Consider the following 22049-nt stretch of genomic DNA (forward strand, 5'->3'; position numbering starts at 1 on the left):
GGCACAAGGACAGAACCTTACCTGCGGTGGTGGTGGAGGGATGGTGCAGTGTCCTGCCGTGAGCCAGGTGCACTTGCATGTATGTTATGGTTCTGCAGCTTACTATCAGCGTGGCCCACGGTTCTCCTGTGCTCTGTAAAGTGGGATCTTGTTAGCAGGCACCTGGCTAAAGCTCCTATTCATAGTTCATGTCACCCTCCCTATTGACTCCATGGAATAGGTACCATTGTTACAGTTGCCAGCTTAGACCTGGGGAAACTGAGCCGTGAGGAGGTTAAACAATTCGATCGTGATCTTGGGTGCTGAGAGGCAGCACTGGCACGTAGTCAGCCCTCATAAACCGACATCACAACAGCAAGGCTTAAGGCCCCAAGGGTCCCAGAGGGGAACTCAGGGGCCACTAGGCAGTTCTGTGGTAGTTCCTGCTGGCAGCTGAGCCCCGCTTCACTTGGGCCCCTGGCTGAAGCCCCCCTTCTCCACCCTCAGGGAAGCCTTAGGCACCTCCTTCCTGGACCTCCTGGATTGGCAGCCTTGAGTGAGCAGGACCGGAAGGCGGGGAGCCAGGAGGTGGGACCTGGCTCAGGCAGGCTCATCAGGTATCAGGGTGAAATTAAAAGGGAGGAGGAGGGCACCAGCCCATCAGAATTCACACTACTTTCTGACGACAAGGTGCCCAGGAGAGGAGCTGGGGAGCCAGCGGACAGGATGGCCCCACGGAGAGCTGTGCAGCTGTCCCTGAAGACGCCCACCCATGCCGTGTGTGTGGTGGGAGTCAAGACGCTCGTGGACGTTCACAGGTGAGAGCTGGGAGGGGCTTACCTGGCTGCAGCGAACCAGGCCAGAATGGAGAGCTCAAGGCAATGGGATGGGTGCCCAGTGTGCAAATCAGGCAAGCCAGGGGATGCTTGTAGGAGGTTGTTTTGATATTGTTTTAATACCAGAGAAGATGGAGTTGGCTACAGATCCTGGCAGGAGGGATTAGGGTCTGGTCACGTCCTTGCCAAGGCGGTGGCTCTGGGCACCCAGATCAGGACATTGGCCTCAAGCCACTGGATAAGGGCCTGACCTCAGGATTCTAACTCTGGGGTCAGGCTTTGGGGTATGGGCTCTCGTTCTGACATCCAGGGGAGCTGTAGAGCATCAGAATGAATTGTCACTTAAGACAGGGACGAGGATTGGTCCTCTTCTCCCCTCTCTCAATTTCTCACTCCCCCAGCCTGTGTTTTGGAGGTGGAGGGATGTGTGTGGCAGCTGGATCCTTGGGGGCCACCTGGAGCAACTGGAGCAGCTGGGTTCAGGAGGGAGTGTTGAGGGTACAACACATGAATAATACACGGAGCAAGACCAGGGACTTAGGTTTGCCATGAGATCATGATGGCAGCAGTAATGACATCTGGTGTGTGTGTGTGTGTGGGGGGGGGCATCAGCTTCTCCTGTTGGCCCCAATCCCCCCGTCCTGGCTTTGCCCAGGTAGGAGCTGAGGCACCTGGCCCAACCTCAGTTTCCACACTTGCCCACTGCCGGAGATGGACTTGGTGATGTCTGGGGGAATTTCCAACTCTGACAGCTGTCTGTGGACTCCTTCCCCACTGGACCAGGTGGGGCTTCACACCCTGCAGATGGGCGGCTTGGGGTCAGAATGCCCCTCAAAGAGGAGCAGAGGGCTGAGATGAATGCCTCTTCTGATGAATTATGCGAGGCCCAGCTGCCCACCTGGCTTCAGCTGATCTTCTGCCCCAGAAGCTGTCTGCTCCCCTGTGGGCAGTGTTCTGGGGCCCCAACAACAGGGCTGGAGAAGATAGCCAGGAGCCCTGGAGGTTAGATCTTGATTCTGCTGGGAACCCCAACATGAAGGCTGATTCTTTCGGGTCCAGGTGGCCATTGGAGATGCCATTTTTTCTTGCCCTGTTAACAAAGGGTTGTCTACCGATAAAAATACAGGGTGTCCTATTAAGTTTGTACTTCACATAAATAACAGATCACTTTTTTAGTATATTGCTCAAGACATACACTAAAAAATCTGCAGTTCAGCTGAAACTCAAATTTAACTAGGCATCCTGTGTTTTATGCGGCATCTAGCTTCACTCCAAGAGCAAGGAAGGGGTCTCTCGTGGGCCTCACAGTTCCTGATTCCAGGCCTCTGCCCTCATCCAAGGGCATGGCTGTTTCTGGAAGGTGATTTCAGAAACTCAGGCTCTAGGATGGTGCTACCAACTGAGGCTAGAAGCAATTCATGGGGAGCCCAGAGGCCTTGGTTCTGGTTCCAGCTCTGTGGCTAACATTGGCCAAGTCACTCCTCTGAGCCCAGTGAGCTGAGCTGTGTGCCCTCCGCAATTCAGTGTGGAAGTAAAATGCCCAGACTCCAGATTTGAACAGATTTGGGCTCTTTCTGGCCGCTGCACTTCTCTGAACCTCAGTTTCTACACCTGAAAATTGGGGAAACAATAGCACCAACCTTAACGGGTTCAGGGGAAGATAAATGAAGCCATATGTGGGCTGGGCCCCACACTGGTGGCGCTTGTGGCTCTGATGGCTCTGTGGGTGCCCTTTTCTCCAGCATCTGTTCTTTCTGTCACACCTGAGAGGGTGGGAGGAGACCAGGACAGCCCAGGGTGTGTGCGGCAGGAGCAGAGGATGGCACTGTCCACGAGGGTCCTTTGAGGACACCAAATACCATAGTGTCCTCAAATGCAGGCCCTCACTGAGGGGCAACGGGAAATTGCTTGGGTTGTTCATAGCTGCTATGCCCTGGGAGGGAGAGGCTGCTTCGGGCTCATGGAGTGAACGCATGGGAGGCCTCCACCCAAGAGCTCTTTGTGAACCTTCACTCTGGGTGTTGGTGGTAACTAGGGTCATAGCTACTGAGTCTATATACCAGACCGCAGACCTTTATTCTACAGCAATAAGGCAGAACTTCCTGCCAGCTAGAGCATGTTAGGTGGAGAAAGGGGGCATGAAATTGTCAATCTGGGAAGACTTTTTTATTTTTGCGGTTTTTGGCTGGGGCTGGGTTTGAACCTGCCACCTCCGGCATAAGGGGCCGGCACCACCCAATCTGGGAGGACTTTTGAGAGAAGCCTGAAGCTCACTGTAGGAGTAGGGCTGGCAGGAAGAGGGGGCTCCATTCAAAGATGAATGATGAACTTGGGAGTTCCCCATCCCAAGTATCCCTGTACCTGGCTCCAGCTGAAGCTAAGCAAGGGGTTTCTAATTGGCCTTGCTGGCAGGAGGGGTCATGGGTCCCAGAAGAGGAGGTGTGGCAGTCACCTGGGCTGAGTCTGAGCCCTCCAGGAGATGGGTGTGTGACATCACCGGAAGTGATTAATCCCCCCAGGGGCTGCATGAACTGGTTATTTGGAGAAATATTTGTGTTTGGGGTAATTGTGTGCCCTGGGGTGTCCCAGCCTGAAGAACCCTTAGGAATCCCCAACTCAGAATGTGCTATGGACCCCTCTCCCACACCTCAGCAAGCTGGCTCATCACCCTGACTCTTGTAGCCAAGTGGGCTAGCTCACCACCCTGACTCCCTGGACCTGACCAGACTGCCCTGGCTGTTCCTGTCCTTGCCTATGGACTTGAGGTGGCTTGTGCCAATAAAGGATGGGCAGTGTGAGGGAATCCACTAGCTGTGGGCCCAGCATGGCCATTCTTGTTTGCCCAGAGGCCAGAATCAGAGCCCTAGGCTGGAGGCCATAATGAGTGTTTATTCTTTGGATGTAGAAGGCTGGCTGGGCAGGGGATAGGGACATTGTCCAGGACTTTCCCCAAGCCTTCCCCAGCCCTGCCAAAGCATCCGTGCAAAATAGACTCTTCACCTTGGAGAGCAGAAGAATCTTGAGGGGTCCAGGGAAAGGGGGGATACCATAGGGTGTCTCAGAAGCTTTTTCTGGGGCTCTATACAAATAGCAAGGCAGAGTTATAAAACGTGTGGTGTACGGAGTGTGTCTGTTGAGTAAATTGACGCTTTTAACTTGCATAGATGAACAATGAAGCATAATTGTGCTCTTCGTGGGATAATTACAGGATTGATGCCTCCGACACTAATTTCCTGCGACAGGCTGCAGGGGCTGGGCTGGGACACCTTCTCTCCTCCTTGCTCCATCTTGTTGCTGTGTCATCACGACACGAAAGACACCCTTCATGGGAAGGGACATTGAAAGTTCAAATTCTAGTGTTACTGGTGAACATGGAGCTGGCTGGGGTCCTCTGTAAGTTCCAGGGGCCCTAGAAGCCAGACTCAGGACAGTGGAGTGTCAGGGTAAAGTACTGGCCTCAGGGTCAGCCAGGCTTTCATTCTGCAGATGTCCCTGCCTCCCTGGGTCCCAGCTGTCACCTACCTTCTGCATTCTAGTCTTGGAACTGCCGGCATTTTGCACATTCTCCTCTTCCCTCTTGGTCCCGTCACCCCTCCCACCACCCAGGTTTCCGTCCCCCTTCCTGGTTCACATTCTTCCTCTCAGGGTGGGCCCGGGGCTGGGAGGGCGTGAGAGGACCAGACACACAGGCAGAGTTCCTGCTCCCCTGAACCCTTAGAGCCTGAAGATTTGAGATGCCAGGAATGGAGGGGCAGTTGTCCCCTTGTGACGCTGTAAGCTCCTCCCTGCTCCTCCCTCCCTATGCTTTGCTCTGTACAGAGGCTCCTCTTCTCTGTGGCTTTGAAGCAGCTACTTAGTTCTGCCAAGGATTGCCCCTCAAGGGTGTTGGGGGTCAGATGAGGGGCTGGAAAAAACTGGCAAGTCCACACCCAGCCAGGGACCACAGCCACCGGGAGATGAGCCCCAGCTATGAGCAGGGGAAGTCTGGGGGATTCCAGATGCTGCCCTCCAGTGGGCACGGGGCCCTCGGGGCTGGTGCTGAGGAAGCTGGGACCTGCAGGGTGCTGGTATAACCTTGTCCTCATGGGTGACATGGACCTGACTTTGGGCCTCCAAACGCATCCCAGACCCCAGAGCAAAGAAGCTGGTCACCCTGCATTTGACACCAAGACCAGCTGAAGCCCTGCCAAGTGCTTCTCCCTCATGCCTTCCCAGCACATCTGTGCCCCCCACTGCCTTCCACCCTGGGAGAGGAGGGCAGAGGGAATGTCAAAAGCTCTGCAGCAGGACCCTGCAGAGGGTGTGGGCTAGCCAGGCTGGGCAAGGAGCCTGCTGGACACCAGGAATAGCAGGCTGGGGCTTCTGGTCTTGGCTTAGGAAGGAAAGTTGTGCCTACCCCAGAGGCACCACCTTGACCCTGCCACATAGGAGGGTGGGGTCCCCGGAGAGCCAAACCAACCACAGCTGAGAACAGGATGGCTGGTGGTGTGACCTTGGGCCAGTCACTTAGCCTTTTTGAGCATCTTTTTCCCCATGCTAGTTGGGAATGACATCATCTCTAGATGGGAATGAAATTGTTTATTGTTTGTGCCTGTAAAGTTGGCAGCTTTATTTTTTCCCGTTTCATAGATGAGCAATTCTACCATCCACAGAGCATAGGGCATTGCTTTAGGAAGAGGAGAAGTGACACTTGACTTGGACTCTAAACTCAAGGCCCTTCATTTTGGGGGCGTTCTAGTCCCCAGCCCCCATCTGCCTCTGCTGGGAGACCAGTGAGTGAAAACTGACCTTCCTCTCTGGCCCCCGGTCCTGGGAGGTGTGGGGGCCAGGGAAAAGGTGCCCTTCTTCACCAAAAGTTCTCTGAAAGATCAACTCCCCATGTTTATTTCTAAATACCATGCACATGGGGAAAATCATGAGAGCGATTACGCAACATCTCAGGGATGGTCCTATTGTTTTTATGCTTGCCTTTTAGAAGGGAGGGGGCACATGAGAGGTACAGGTACAGCCAGTGGTTGGGAGGGATGAAAAAAATAGGTGGAGAAACAGATTGACTTGTAAATTAACCTGAGGGAGAGGTATTGTGTTCTAAAAGATTTGGGCCAGGTCTGCTTGCATTCTTGATATTTCCAGAAATGTACTGAGATAACAGAGAGAGGAAAGGAATTCTGCTCCCCCCCCACCCCACTTTGATCTTTTGATCCGGTCAGCATGGTTTTATGCAGGTAGAAGGAAAGCCCCTTCCAAATGCTTTTTGATCTCAAATGGCCTTTAATTCAAAGTAATCTTTCTGCCAAGTAGTCATATTTTGGGGTGAAGTTTCCCTGGTTCCTTCAGAAGGCAGAGGTCCACTTGTAGGAAGGCCTGTCCAGCCTGGGCCCTCCTTCTGGGCTCTCTGGGTGTGCCCCTCCCTGAGCAATGACCCACAAGCCTTATCGACTGGAAGCAGAGAAAGGACAGGACACAACCACCCACACCACGTGTGACTCTAGACGTCAAGAAAATGACTGCGTGTGCTGTGTTCTGTGGGGCATCAATCATCACCCTCTCCTGACCTCCGTTAGCCACAGCCAGCCCTGGGGGAAGGCCAAGGGGAAACCAAAGCCAAGGCTAGGAACCTGAGGGGGAGAGGGTCTGAGCTGCCCCCTCTGCTGCCTGGCAGCTTCTTCACCCCACGATCTTTACTCCATGGCGGTCATTTCACCAATGCTCCTGGGCACCTGCCCTGTGCCTGGCTCAGTGCTGGTGACACAGGAAAGTGACTCCCCATGCTGGGAACTACGTGAAGTCCAAGTGAATTCTTGGCTTTGTGCAAGAAAAAATTCAGAAGCGAGCCCACAGAGATTTTTTCAGAAACTATAGGAAGTTAGAACATTGCAGACAGGGCAGTGGCAAGTTCTCCCTGCAGAGAAGACCAGCCCCCTGGTTCACGTTCCCTTTCTCTTTAAGCAACGGGCTAAACGAGGAAGGTTTGTGAAGGCACGGTATTCCTCCACCATCTTGACCCTAACCTGTTGGAGCTTGCCCCGCCTTCATCCTGTTTTGATCAGGGTGATTAGAAACTCGGTTTTGACACTTCCTGACTCAGTTGGGCAACGCTGCAGTAATGCCCAAAGTAATACCTAGAGCAACACCCAGAGTGGTGCCTGCTAGTTCCCTGTCTCACTGGGCTACGGCACTCGGGGGTGATGTGTCCCGTGCGTGCCTGCCTGCCAGGAACTCCCGTCTTAGACTGGGAGCTAAACACGTCTCAGGATGTGAGTTTTAACAATTGCACACCTAATCCATTTTCTTGGTCAGGCAGGAGAATGAAGGAAGGTGAGAGGGTCCTCTTGTCAATAGGGCCTGTGTCCTCTCTTGCCGGGGTCTGCCCATTCCTCCATAGCTTTCTAACACCCTCTGTGATGGTAATGACAATGATGGTGCCCCAGTCTTAAGTGCTCACTGCACTAGCTCAGTTGACTCTTACCCTTACCCTCTCTTTCTGTGAGGTGGGGACTACCATGTTCCCCCTTTTGTAGACAAACTGAGACACAGAGAGGTTGAGACACTTTCCTGAAGGCACACAGCGCACCAATGCCAGAGCTGGGATTTGGACCCAGGTTTTCCTGATTCCAAATTTTGTGAGCTCAACCCTAAGATTGCCCATGATCTGGGTATCTTCTGGGGTGCTGGGTCAGTGGGGGAGTAGGGCAGGGCAGTGGCTTTGGATCAGAGCCAGGTAGGGTCCCAGCCCAGCCCTGCCGTGGTCTCCCTCTGTGGGTCTTCTCTCTGCATTTCTGTTCATCTTCTGTAAAATGGAAAGAATAACTCCCCTGCTTAGCCGGCCCAGGCCATGAGGACGGAACTAGAGAATGAGGACGGAACTAGAACCAATAAAAACACTTGGTACAGACTGTGATGTACTTGTCCCGAGTACACCCAGAAGTGGTTCATTTCTGCTTTCCTGGTGCCCAGTGTGGGGTCTGATGCACAGTGGGTGCTCAGGAAAGCACACGGAGGCAGAACTGCTGGCTCTAATGGGAGCTCCGTGTGCCCCTGGGGAGCTGCTGGCTCCGGAGGCCTGGCCAGCACTGTGGGACTGTCACTGTCCAGCAGAACCACCCACGGAGCTGCTGCACCACAGGGGACTTGCTGGCTCCTGCTGGCTGATCCTATGGCATTTCTTGTGGCTTTGTCCAGGACACCTTGAGATTGGCACCTCCAGGGCTCCTGGCGGGCAGCTGGGTGTGTGTGTGTGTGTGGGGGGCATGGACTTGGCTGGCATATACTGCTCTTCAGCCTTTCTGTCTGATTCTGTATAATTCATCCCCTCTTGCCCCCACCACTCACCCAGCACAGTGCCCTGCATGACTCCCCAGGGCAGGGGCTGTCCCAGCTGCGGGGTAGGAGGGTGGCAGGCTGACATCTCTGGGCTGCTGTGTTTCACTTCTCCCTAGAGACCAGGTAGTAAACTTCCAAGTCACTGAGATAGGTTTGGCCTGCTGAGCCCCAGCGGGTGGAAGCTTCTGGGAGGCATGTTGCAGCCAAGCAAAAGGAAAGGCTTTCTAATTCCCTGAGCTGCCGCAGCAGAGAAGGATGGAAGGTAGTGAGCTGTCCATCCCGGCGAGCGTTTCTGCACAGAGCCCTGTGCTTTGAGGCCCCTCTGACGCAAGGCCTAGGGCAGGCAGGGACCAGAAGGTCACAGGCACCGGCCCCCTCCTGGCCTTCATTGACCTTGCCCCTGTGAGGTTCGCGTGCGTGGGTGGGACAGGTACAGATGACTTTCCTGGCTCTGTGCCCCCCTCCTGCCTTAGGCCTCCTTGGCCTGCTCCCCAGAAACCTCACTGATGAGCTGGTGTTGCCGAAATCCCTACTTTCCTGTTCCTTTCCTATATCCTCCCAGCTCTCTTTTCCTTCCAAGCCCCAGTGGGGACAAGCCCAGGGCACACAGCACTCATTCTAACGCCAGTCAGGAGAGCACAGGATAGACGGCGAGGCTGGTGCTGCATCCTCACTTGGCCGTCTGTGACCTGAGGAAAGTCGCTTAACCTCCCTGAGACGATTTCTTCACCTGTTAACTGGGGACAATTGCACCTACCTGGGAGGGTTCTTGTGAAGTACAGATGAGATCATGGGTATCAAAAGCTAAGAATGTGTCCAGCACATCTTAAAGGCTCAAAAATTCAGACTCTTTCCCACCCCAGTATTATGGGAAACATATTCCTTATGCCATAGCCAGCAGGGGTGGGGGGTATGCATTGCCGATGAAGGCAGGCATGGCTGGGAATGACCAGCCATGGTCATGGTCATGTCATGGTGTTGTTCTTACTTTCTCTGTTCCAGTCTCTGTACCTGCTTTTGTGAGGCTCTGTAAGAACTCCCCCTCTGGGCGGTACCTGTGGCTCAGCGGGTAGGGCGCTGGCCCCATATACCGAGGGTGGCAGGTTCAAACCCGGCCCCGGTCAAACTGCAACAACAACAAAAAATAGCCGGGCGTTGTGGTGGGTGCCTGTCGTCGCAGCTACTCGGGAGGCTGAGGCAAGAGAATCGCCTAAGCCCAGGAGTTGGAGGTTGCTGTGAGCTGTGTGACACCACGGCACTACCGAGGGTGATAAAGTGAGACTCTGTCTCTACCAAAAAAAAAAAAAGAATGCCCTCTGTTCTCCTTGCCGCCTGTCTGTTGAACCTGGTGCACCTGGCCCTGCTCTGGGCACAGGGACAGGGGGTGTTGCAGGGCGAGTCAGGAGGATGTGCTCGGAGAGGCACAGGCAGGCTGTCAAGGGGCCCCCAGGAAGGGCTGAGCCAGTGCTGTGGGGACACAGAGGAAGGACATGGGCTTCTTGCCTGAGCAGACTGGGCTTTCAGCAGGGGGCACTCTGAGAAGAGTAATAGTAATGGTGGTGACAGCGTCTAACGCTACTGTATGAGTATACTCTTCCAATGCATCATCTCAGAGAACCCTCAGATGCTCTAGGAAGTAGCTCTCCTATTTCACAGAGGAGGAAAACTGAGGCGCTGCCAGCTGAGAGACTAGATTTGAGGCCACTCTCCACTCCACAGAAGAGGGGGCATTTGAAGTGGGTCTTGAAGAATGCAAAAGATTCCTGCCCCCAGCTCGGCCCCAGTAGAGAGGGGTGCCGGCTCCTCAGCATAAGGATAGAAATGACGATGATGATGATGATGAAAACAGTAGTTACAAGGACACTCAGCAGGGGTGACCCCTGCAGTAGTAATGATTATGGCCCTTCTCATTTAAAGGGGTTCTTTTCGATTCATTACCTCATGTGTGACTTTGGGGACATGTCAGCACTGCATCCCTGGGGTGTGTTTGGGTCTGGAGTTTGTACCAGGAGCTTCGACCCAGGGGAAGGAGCCTGGGAAGTGAAGATCAGCGGGAAGCTAAGGGGCAGCTCTGAAAGCTGGTGGGTGGGGGCATATGCCGCTGAGGGATGGCCCGGGACTCACCTTCAGCTCCCACACCTGCATGTCAGCTCCTGCCCTCTTCCCCATCAGCCCTTCTTAATCTATGGCCATGCCCACAGATCTGGACACCTGGAGATGAGCCCCATCTCCAAGGCGTGGGGCAGGGGTGGGGGTGGGATGCAAGGGGGTGAAAATCCAGGTGCCGCAGAGCCTGCCTGGCACACCAGCCTCGCTCAGGCACCTGCGAGAAACAGCAACCCCTCCAGGCTCTTCCTGGCAGTTTTCAAACCTGATGCTGTGTCACCCACAGCTCTCTAGCAGCTGAGGCCAACCCAGATGGAGCGAAGGGGGCCTTGCCCCACCAATAAGGCCGTGGAGTTGGGACTAGAACAGGCCCCACCCAGAGGTCAAGTGAGGAGGCCAGCAGGTGCTTTCAGGAAGCCACCTCTCCCCCGGGCACCCCATCGCTGCTCCCCACTCACCTGGTGCCAGCAGGGGAGCAAGAAGCTGAGACCAGGAACCCAGCACCCACCCCAGAGGAGGGTGAACGGAGGCAGGGGCTACTTACTGAGCAAGTTTGGGACAGGAAGGGGCAAGATCTCAACTGCACGAAGCCATATGGGCTCAGCGGGTCCCAATAACTCTTGGCAAACTGTACCCTGTCTTTTCTTTCTCCTTCTTTCATTGTTGTTATTATTATTATTTTTGAGACAGAGCCTCAAGCTATCACCCTGGGTAGAGTGCTGTGGCATCACAACTCGCAGCAACCTCCAATGCTTGGGCTTAAGTGATTCTCTTGCCTCAGCCTCCCAAGTAGCTGGGACTACAGGCACCTGACACAATGCTCGGCTATTTTTTGGTCGTAGTTGTCCTTGTTTGGCAGGCCCAGGCTGAATTCGAACCCGTCAGCTCTGGTGTATGTGGCTAGCGCCTTAGCTGCTTGAGCTACAGGTGCCAAGCCATATTGTTATTATTATTATCGTTATTTTCTACCAAGACTTTAAGAAGAATGTTTTGTGGCCAGATTGTGACTTGGAAATATCATTTTTTGCCCAAAGCTGGGGATAGAGCTCCCCCTCCCCCTGAAAGGGCTGCATCTCTGAATGAGGTGGGGTAGAGGTCTCCCATGAGCTGGAAACCTTTCTGCCACAAGCTGGGTGTCTTGGGCTCGGGCCACTTGCTCTCAGGATGCATGGGCCAGAGCAGACCAAATTCTAATCCCAGCTGAGCCGCCTCCCAGCTGGGCAGGCTGAGAAAGCGACTCCACGGTCCAGAGTTGCTGAGTCCTCATTGTGATGTGTGTATCAGGCTCCTGGTCTACAGGGGGCATTGAGCTGGATTTTGAGATAACAGCAGTGCTGTGGAGACCGTAAAACAGAAAATGTCCCCGATGCCGATCTGTAATCTGTCAGGTGACTTGTGGGTTGGAGTGAGGCTGGGGCCAGAGAGCAGTGGGTTCAGTGTCACTGCACTCTGTTCACAGCAAGGTGGTCAGGGAAGGCCTCTCTGAGGAGGAAGTGAGGAGCTGGGCGTACAGCAGATTATCTGTGAGAGGAACGTTCCAGATGAAGAGAGCTGTGGGCTTGAGAACTAGCCAGGATCAAGTGTGAGGGTGTGCGTGTGGGGTCACAGCTGGCAGACCACACAGGCTCTGAGGAAAGGCTCTAAACACGTGGCAATGGGAGGGACTGTTTGAAAAGGTCCCCCCTCTGGGTGCTGTATTTTTTTTTTTTTTGAGACAGAGCCTCAAGCTGTCACGCTGGGTAGAGTGCTGTGGCATTACAGCTCACAGCAACCTTCAACTCCTGGGCTCAAGCGATTCTCCTGCCTCTGCCTCCCAAGTAGCTGGGACTATAGGCGCCCGCCACAACGCCCAGCTATTTTTTGGTTGCAGCGTCATTGTTGTTTGGCGGGCCCGGGCTGGATTCGAACCTGCCAGCTCAGGTGTATGTGGCTAGCCTCTGGGTGCTGTATTAAGGACAGACCGTGGGGACTAAGAGAGGACACAGGGAAACCAGCTGATTGTACACCCGCAAGGAAGAAACTGGTGGCTTGGGCAGAGGTGAGAGTGGCCAGTGTCTGGTGTCGTCGTGATGGTGGAGCTGAGGTCTCTGCGGGACCTGCTGGGAGGGTGGGGACAGGAGGGGAAGGGAGGACAAATCTGAGGACAGAGCTGTGATTGATGGGCCTGGGGAGGCCTGGGCAGGAACAGGCTGGGAAGCAATGTGGAAGCAGGAGTTTAGCTATGGACACGTGAATTTAAAAACGCTCACCACACACCCGGGGAGATACTCAATAGACAGGTCAATGGGAAGGGGGGTCTGGGAGTTCTTGGCAAATCCACGTGGCAGGTGGGGCCACCCAGGGGCTTGTCTTATAATGCAGCACGTTTGGTCTCCATGGGGCAAAACAGTGTTGAAGATTTCATGGCTTTGCTGGAACTGGTCACCACGTATTATGCAAAGTGGGCTTGGAGAGCATCCCTGTTGCACCGAGCCTGTAATGTAAGTAAGATTCTTGGTGTTTTCTTTCAAACGCAGCTTTCATTTTCTTGGCAGTCTTAGCATCTTCTGCTGCCTTATCAATGGGGTATTTCTCCCTTTTTGAAGAAGCTGTCCAGTGATATTTGGCTTTTATTTGTTTTTGTTTGGGTAGCTTGCGGGATTACCAAAACAGTGACTGAGACAGCTGTACAGCATGGGAAGGAGGTGAGGACAGAATTGGCAAATAAAATAATGGGCGGACCACGTGCCGACTAAAATAAGTGTCAGATGTTGATTTAAAGCCTGACACCTGATGCGGCTGTACAACTAATGTACATCAATTCTATTGCCACTAGGAAGGCTGACACCAGATGCAGCTTAATTGTCACTTGCCACTGCCTGATGGAATTTTGAAAAGAGTCTGTAAACTATTGATTCATCATGATCCCTGGGCAGCCACCCCTCTCTGCTAATGATTATCTGTACTTGCAGCTGCTCCCCAGCGCTCCCATCACCATCTCAGCTCCACCTCAGAGCATCAGGCATTAGATTCTCATAAGGAGAGTACAACCTAGATGCCTCGTGTGAGTAGTTTACAGTACGCTCCGATGACAATCTACTGCCCAGATCTAATGCTGCAGCTGATGTGCGCGGATTTGGAGCTCAGGCGGTGATGGAAGCGATGGGGAGTGGCCGTAAATACAGCTAAAGCTTTGCTCACTCGCCCACCACTCACCTCCTGCTGTGTGGCCTGCTCCCTCATGGGCCACAGACTAGTGCTGGTCCGCAGCCTGGGCTCTGCAAGGGCCGCAGGTCTAGGACACTGCAAGTGAAAAGAAGCTTGAAAAATGTTGTAGGGCTGCCGTGTGGTGTTGGGATCAGTGGTCGTGAGTCTAAGTGAGCCATGGTCAGCTGTGCAGTGCAGGGGCTTAGGTGGGGTGTGCGTTTGATGATGGCTGGGGCGCTGCTAGGCAAAAGAGAGTGGAGTAAGGGAGAAACCTCCGTGAGGAGATGGTGGGATCTAAAGCAGCAAAGAGAACGTGGGGGTCAAGGGACAGGGAGAGGTGGGCAGAGAGGGCTCCACCTTCAAGGGTCAAGGATCACAGTGGGGCTGAGGTCCTGGTGGTGTTGGCATGTTAGGAGTGAGCTGGAATGTCAGGAGGTGGCATCTGAGTGGGGTGCTCACAGGGTTGCTTGTAGTTGGTGCCGTTCTTGGTAATGACATTGTAGAGGGTCTGTCCATGGGACAAAGGGGCTCAGGCCAGGTGGGGAGCAGGGTCATTAGAAGAGAGGCGACAGGGCTGAAGGCCCAGGGTGCTGCCATGCCATCCTTGTGGCCAGATGGGGAGAAGATGGCAAGGTGCCTCATCACGTGGAGGGGTGGGGGCTCACCAAGAAGGCGACCATTAGGCAGAGACCCAGCAGGGCCAAGGAAGTGAGCCTTGTGGGTAACCAGGAGGAACATTCTAGGCATAGGGAGCAGCCAGTGCAAAGGCCCCAAGGCAGGGCAGCCTGGCGTCTTTGTGGCACAGGAGGAAGGCTGATGTGGGGCTGGAGAAAAGCGCAGAGGTCAGGGAGGTGGTGGGGGTAGGTGGGGAGGGGCCTCGTATGCTGTTGTGAGGACTTTGCCATTTACTGAGTTTTTTTGTTTGTTTTTTTTTTAGAGACAGAGTCTCACATTGTCGTTCTTGGTAGAGTGCCGTAGTGTTACAGCTCACAGCAACCTCCAGCTCTTGGGCTTAGGTGATTCTCTTGCCTCCACCTCCCAAGTTAGCTGGGACCATAGGCGTCTGCCACAACGTCCAGCTATTTTTTGTTGTTGTTGTTGCAGTTTAGCGGGGCCTGGGTTCGAACTTGCCACCCTCGGTATATGGGGCTGGTGCCCTACTCACTGAGCCACAGGCGCCACCCCATTTACTGAGTTTAATGGAAACCACAGCTGTTGAGCAAAGAGACAGCACACTTTGCTCTATGTAGAACAGATGAGGGTGGGGCCACAAGCGGGACCAGAGAGACCAGCAAAGAAGGTGCTCAGCAGTCTGGGTGTGCAATGATGGTAGCTTAAACCTTGGCCATGGTGGAGGTGGTGAGAGGTGGTTGGTCAAATGGATTTCCTGTTGAACTGGAGGATTTTGAAGTGTTAGACGGGGAAGACTCAGGCATAGGGTGGGGGTGACCACAGGTTTACCATCTATGCCCTGGCTGCCTGAACCTCACCCAGGTTGGCCTCCTGGCCAGTGCCACTGCCCCCCCGCTTCCCTCCCCATGGTGACCCCTCTCCTGAGCACCTGGGTTTCTTCCTCTCTCCCTTCTCTGCCAGCGATGTGCCCAAGGGTGCCAAGACCTTCAGGGTCTCTGGGAGCTCCGGGGTGGAGGTCTTTGTGGTCTACCATACCACACGAGAGACAGAGCCCATAGGCAAGGCCCGCCGCCTCCTGGATGCCAAATTGGATGTGGTCGTATCTGTGGACGCAGCCAGTAAGGATTTAAAGGACCTCAAGGTAAGAGGCCAATTCCTTGCAGTATGGAGTTGGATCTTCCCCCCAGCCAAGGTAAAAGCCCCCCATGGTCTGTTCTCATTTGCAAAGCACCCTCACTGAACCAGACCCCACAAGCTTCTCACATCTACAGCCACACGACATTTCCTGATACAACCCCGAAGCCCCAAACACACAAACCACCTGCACGCCCCAGCATGGCACACATGTACGTGTGAATGAGTACTCTCAACACGTGAGCTCACTGGTCACCCCTCAAATTCACAAACACGCTCCATTGGTCCCTGTGTTCAACCTCCACGCAGACCCCACAAGGCACCCCACACTCCCGGAGTAGGCGGGGCCCACAGCAACTCCCTGTGTGCACACATGCTACCTACCTGCCGCCAGGTGTGCGAATCTCCCGTGCCTGAGCAAGCCTTCCCTGTCATTGCCTGCCCTGAAAGCAAGTGACACCTTCCTCCCTCACCCCAGCCCCAGGCACCTACCACACACAGAGACTGGCGGACTGGCTGGCCTGCCCCCCACAGGGGAAAGGGGCTCAGGTCCTGCCTCCCCGGTGAGCTAGCTGCAGGACTACAGGGAGCCCGGGTGGGTCCCCCGTCTACAGGGTCACTGGGACAACCCGGGTGGAACGCTTGGTGTGGGTGCTGTGCTGTGCCACTAAAGGCTCGGAGACCACCAGCGGTGGCAAGGGGGCAGGGGTTGTCATTCCCATTTTATAGATGTGGAACTGGAAGCTTGGAGGTGTTGACTGACGTGTCTAAGTCAGCTGGGTGCTGCCGCACCCCTGCCAGCTCCCCTCCCTCCTCTCCCCAGCGGGACACCCAGAGCTTCTAGCTACAGAAGCTGCTCCAAGTCTGAGCCCAGAGCTCAGCATTGGGGAGCACCTGGGGGTCTCTGTGTCCCCCTGCCTCTAAGCAGGGCTGTCGGGATGTGTCCCCGTTTCCCCTGCCATCTCCATCTCTGCAGGGGGTGGCTGTGTGTTCCCACAGGTGAAGGTCTACTACTTCAGGGAGCCCGAGGGTGATGCCCTGGGCCACAGTGTGCTCTACCTCACTGGTGTCGGTAAGTGCCACCTCCCTGGCTGTCTGAGGTCCCCTTGCCCCTCAGGTTGGCTGTTTGAGGGTGTTGGCTGATCACTTGGAGTAGAAGGACTATGGACAGCTTCCTCCCCCATCAAGGGAACCATAGGGCTTGAGACGTAGCAATGCCCAGGGCCACTAGGATCTAGAAACTTCACTGCCCAGGGGCCAAGAGCTGGACCCACTATAGACCTCCTCCATCTGGAGTCCCCTGTGTATTGTGGAGAGACAGGTGTCCCTTCAGCCAGAGCCCAGTGAAGCCCCTAGGACCTCAAGGCTCATCCCCAGCTGCCAGTTAAGGGTCACCAGCTCATGATCTAGAACCCTAAGGCCACTAAGGGTAGCAGATGACCATGCTCAGACATGCAAGTCATTCAGGAGCCAAAAACTCGGGTCCCTTCAGTTCCCAGAGTCACAAATGTCACCCTTACTCAGAACTACATTACAGGTCATCCACAAGGCCTCCTAAGGGTTGGGCAGGGACCCCAGGGCGGGGTGCCCTGGTCCTTGTGGGCTGGGGAGGGGGTAAAGCTTGGCTGGCCTGGACATTATGGGCATGAAGACGGGGCTGGAGAAGCCCCGGCAGCCCCTCTCCATCCCTTTGCAGATGTTTCCCTGGATGTCGACACGGGCCGCACAGGTACTGTGAAGAGAAGCCGAGGGGACAAGGTGAGACCCTCCTCGCTACCCCAAGACTGCAGGGTTGACAGACACATGTAGAGGTTTCCTGGGGTGGAGTGGGCCTTCTCTCTAGAATGGTGTTGGATCCCAGGGCCTCTGGTGCCCGACAGTGTAGGGAACCCATCCAACGGGTGGCCAAATTGGCACAAATGAGTATTAACTTACGCCATGTGACCAACATGCTGTGTGACGGCTTGCAAACAGCTCGCCCTCTCTAGGTCTCTCTTATGCTACCTTGGAATTGGCATTGGTCCTTTTCTTTCTCTGTTTTGATGCCTATATTTAGGCATCTAAACACAGTGGGTATTTCATAAAAGGTTGTTGAGTGACTGAATGAAGGCAAAGAGAAGCCGAATTCTGATAGAGGAAGCTATAGTTAAACCCTGAAGAACTCAAAGGAAGCATCTGGAAGCTTTCCTGGGAAGGGAAGAGATACAATTTTCAGGGAAAGCCACTAGGGAGGTGGCCTGGGGACACAGGGCTTTGTGACAAGGTGGGGCACGGCTGCCACGGAAAGGTGTCCAGGTTGTTTACTGCACAAGGGTGCTTGGTCAAGTTGGCAGCTCTGATACAAACCATGTCTGGGGGCCTGGTGCAGGGTGACATCTACCCACAGGGATGGACAAAAGTGTCATATAGGCTAGCAGTGGCCCTGTGCAGTCCCAAAGGCCAAGTATGCATCTTGGGGCTTACCTCACAGAGCCTCCCTTCCCTCTTCTGTGAAATGGAAACAGTGAGCTCCGCCTCTGCGTGTGGTGCTGCTGTAGTGGAGGCATGACCGGGAGAGTGGTGACCACAGAGGCTCTAGCTGTCTTTCCTGCCTCAGCTTGGACCCCAGCTTGCAGGGCCTGCAGAACCTTGAGTGGGCATTGGAAACATCAGGTCCCAGGAGAGTGCTGGCCTGGGGGGAGGATCTTTGGTAGATGTCACCCTGCACCAGGCCCCCAGATCCTCCCCTCCTCATCCCGGGCAGAGCTAAAGCTCAGCCATCTCTCAAGGGCCGTATCTATATGTAGCAACAACACCCTGCTCCCTCCAGTGTGACGCTGGGTAGAGCTGCCAAGTTGCCGTATATGGTGGTGCAGCCTGTCACTGAACAAGGATGGGGTGGCTTTGGGTCTAGAGTAGTGGTTCTCAACCTTCCTAATGCTGCGACCCTTTAGTACAGTTCCGCATGTCGTGGTGACCCCCAACCATAAAATTATTTTTGTTGCTACTTCATAACTGTAATTTTGCTACTGTTATGAATCGTAATGTAAATATCTGATATGCAGGATGTATTTTCATTGTGACAAAGGGGTCGCGACCCACAGGTTGAGAACCACTGGTCTAGAGCCTTACTTAGACCCTCACATCTGTGATCCCTCTTGAAATCATTAAGTGAGCCCAGAATATAAAAGTCTACAAGCTAACAAAGCAGCCAGCCCTGGTCACATCCAGAGACCCTTCCGGGGGCCACTGACCTCCAGGCTTCTTGTTTTACCACAGAAAACCTGGCGCTGGGGCCCTAAGGGCTATGGGGCTATCTTGCTGGTGAATTGTGACCGGGACAGTGACAAATCTAGTGAGCCTGACCTTGCCAACAGCCAGCTGATGACCCTGGATGGTGAGTGAAGCAACGCATTGCCCAGGGGAATGGGGAATGGAGGGTGGGAGGGCATCCTGCTGTCAGGGTGGGGGGAGGGAGTCTCAAGGGGGCCACCCTCCCCAGACCTGCTGGACATGTCCCCAATGGTGCTGAGCTGTGACGGCCCGGACGAGATCTTCAACAGCCACAAGCTGGTCTTGAACGTGCCCATGTCTGACTCCAGAAGAGTGGGAGTCTTCTGTGCTCGGGGTAAGTGGTGTGCTGGGGCCTCTCCCCCTTGCTCCATCTGTTTCCTTCCTCTCCATACCCATCTCTCTCTTTTCTCCATCACCTTTTCCTAACTCTCACTACTACTTACAAACAGCACAACATAGTACCCAGGAAGGAGGTTGGACAGCTTGTTCCATTTTACAGAAAGGAAAACTGAGTCACAGGCGCATGAATGCACCATCACACAATCAGTGGAGGCCGGGTCGGCATTCCAACCCAGGTGTCCTGGCCACCGAGGCCACTTCTCCTTCCACTCCCTCCAGGCCCTGTCCCATCATCTGCTCCGTCAGCGTGGACAGAACTGTACACCAGCTGTACGCCAAGCTCTGTCCCAGGTTCTCACAGAACCAGTGAGGCTGAGACCAGGTCCTGCTCCCGGAACCCGGCTGCTCCACTAGTTTTTATTAATCAAAGTTCATGGCTTTAAAAAATATACCAACCCTTAATCCAGAAGTGCCTTTACTTGTTTTCAAAAACAGCAACAGGCCTCTCCTGTCCTTTCCTACTTCCCCTTCACCTGCTTCCTTCAAATTGACCCAGAACTCGTTGTTCAGGCTGAATGAGCCGGGCAGGAGCCAGAATGTGCCTTTGCACGCACCAGTGGTGGAAGGTTAGGCAGAGGGCCCAGCTGGAAAACATGAGTGTAATACAATCGGCAGCTTCTGCTGTGCGCGACCACTAATCTGCTTCTGACTTTACGGATTCGCCTATTCAGGTTATTTCCTGTAAATACAATCATACAGGATGCGGCCTTTCGCATCTGGCTTTGTTCAGTTAGAATAATGTCTTCAAGCTTCAACCGTGGTGCAGCATGAATCAATACTTCATCACTTTTAGGGATGAATAATACCCCATCCTTGGCAGGCATGGCGGCTCACGCCTGCCATCCTAGCACTCTGGGAGGCTGAGGCAGGTGGATTGAGCTCAGGATTTTGAGACCAGCCCGAGCAAGAGTGAGACCCCATTTCTACTAAAAATAGAAAAACTGAGGCAAGAGGATCGCTTGAGACTATGAGTCTGAGGTCGCTCTGAGCTATGATGATGTCATGGCACTCTACCCAAGGTCACAGAGTAAGACTCCGCCGTCTCAAAAAAAAAAAAATTCCATCTTAGGGACATACCATGTTTTGTTTATCCATTTATCTATGGATGGATATTTGGGTTATTTTCACCTTTTGTGCCAAGTGGTTTTATCTCTTTATCTGGTTTAAAGTTCATATTGGCCTCATGGGAATTGTAATGTTAGCTCATTTTACAGATGAGGAACTGAGGCTCAGAGAAGTTGAGTCATTGAGCCAAGGTCACACAGCTTGCATGTGATAGAGTTGGAGAGGAACCCAAGTAGATCTAAACACAAAGGTGGCTCTGCCCCCAGACTCCTGTGCCAGCACTGGCCCCTGACTCTGGTTCTCCCTAGGTGGGAATTCCCTCTTGGACTACAAGCAGGTTCTGGGACCCCATCACCTGTCTTACAAAGTTGAGCGGCAGCTGGGGGAACGAGAGATCAGATTCTATGTGGAAGGGCTTGCCTTCCCTGATGCCGATTTCTCGGGGCTGGTTTCCCTCAGCGTCAGCCTGGTGGACACAGGGGTATGTATAACACTGGGGGTGTTGCATGAGGGCTGAGGGGTTTGGGGGGGAACCAGCTTGGAGGCTCCAGGGCTGGGTAGCTGAGGGCTGGGAAATCTTGAGGTCTGATGGGGCTTGGGCTGGATAGAGGTCCCTGCATGGCCCACTGAGTCCTCATTGTCCCCTCAGACTCTGCCTGAAGTGACCCTCTTCACAGACACCGTGGCCTTCCGCATGGCCCCCTGGATCATGACCCCCAACACCCAGCCCCCCAAGGAACTGTATGTGTGCAGGTGAGGCCCCAGCCTCCTGCAGCCCTCCCTGAAGCTCTGGACTTGTAGAGGTAGGGGCAGGATGTTGAGCTGACCTTGGCCTCTTGCTCAGACCAACAGATTATTTGAGGACATCCCAGGGGCAGAGCTAGGTGCAGCAGGTGGTTGGTCCCATCCTGCCCTGAGCAGCTAAGGTTCCTCCAAGGTCACTGGCTCAAACTCCAGCATTGCTGCCTGCTCCTGCCCTGTCCTGCTGCAACAGCCCTGGAACACCTTGGATTTAGTCTGGGCCGTGCCCTGTTCAGGCTGTCAGTGGCCACAGGAGACCCGGCTTGACTCTGACATGGGTACTATCTGGTGCCCAGTGAGGATGTAGGAATCCCACTTCTGGGGTTCACTGTGAGCCTGGCCCAGCCTGGGGCCCTGGTCCTTCTGCCAAATCTCAGAATCTTGGTCATACCCCTTGGTGTAAGGGTGAGTCTCAATTGGCAAAGCCCCACCAGGTCTCTGCGTCAGAGGTCAGACCATTGGAAAGGGCCGCAGTTGAGCTGGACATAAGTCAGAAGGCTGGGAAGGGAGTAGTCAAACAGGTTTGCTTTGTTTACCTGGGTCTAGGTGTGTGCAGGAATCCCTTCCTCTGTTTGCTTGCTAACCCCACCCTGACCCTTAGGCAGTTGTGTGGCACAGGGGTAGATGGGGTCCTTTGCCCCTCACCACTACAGTAAGATTCAGCCCCAGGTCACCACTGTGGCTAACTCTCAGACTACCCGTGCTGGGTTGGGTGCCTTGCCCCTGGGCTCCACAGCCTTTGTTTACCCCTCACCTCGTACCTATCAGCTGATGTGATCTGGGGATGTTATTTATCTCCCCCATCAGTCCGTGGGCTTCTCTAGGGCATGAACTATATTTGAACCCCTGCACCCCACGATCCTAGCACAGGGTGAATCAAGGTTCCCCTCACCTTCTGCTTTAGCCACAGTCAGGGGTCATTAGTATGCGCCCCTCTCCCTGTCTTTTACAGTGTGACAGATGATCATGGCCCAAATGATAAATTTCTGGATGACATGTCTTACCTGTCATTGAAAGCCAACTGCAAGCTGATCATCTGCCCTCGGATTGAAAATCGAAATGACCGCTGGATCCAGGTGGGTGAAGAAACAGACTCCAAGGAAAGTGTTGGGGATGATCTGGGAAGCCTTCAGCTGGGCTTGGGGAAAGCCCCCTGCTGGCCTCAGTCTCCCTGGAGGACCTGGGACAGCCTGGGGGCCAGGACCCTTGGGGGAGGCTTCCCTGCTGTTTTCATCAGCCCCAGCTTCTGCTGTTTCCCACCAAACCCAGACCAGAGTCCTTCTTGGTTGAGGTCCCAAGAGGCCTCACCTCTAC

The 22049-nt window shown here is 54.3% G+C and overlaps 1 protein-coding gene across 1 annotated transcript in view; it reads left to right on the plus strand.

The window, feature by feature from the left end:
- Positions 1-639: 639 nt before the first annotated feature.
- PADI1 (peptidyl arginine deiminase 1) overlaps positions 640-22049 on the plus strand; it is a 36478-nt gene continuing 15068 nt past the window's right edge. The window contains exons 1-9 of the mRNA XM_053576718.1: positions 640-797; positions 15024-15204; positions 16197-16269; positions 16894-16955; positions 18456-18573; positions 18679-18804; positions 20243-20415; positions 20584-20687; positions 21688-21811. Coding sequence (XP_053432693.1) covers positions 706-797; positions 15024-15204; positions 16197-16269; positions 16894-16955; positions 18456-18573; positions 18679-18804; positions 20243-20415; positions 20584-20687; positions 21688-21811 — 1053 coding nt within the window. The 5' untranslated portion in view covers positions 640-705. The remainder of the gene's footprint in view (positions 798-15023; positions 15205-16196; positions 16270-16893; positions 16956-18455; positions 18574-18678; positions 18805-20242; positions 20416-20583; positions 20688-21687; positions 21812-22049) is intronic.

The sequence above is a fragment of the Nycticebus coucang genome, chromosome 22 (assembly GCF_027406575.1).
Source record: "Nycticebus coucang isolate mNycCou1 chromosome 22, mNycCou1.pri, whole genome shotgun sequence".
Lineage (NCBI taxonomy): Eukaryota > Metazoa > Chordata > Mammalia > Primates > Lorisidae > Nycticebus > Nycticebus coucang.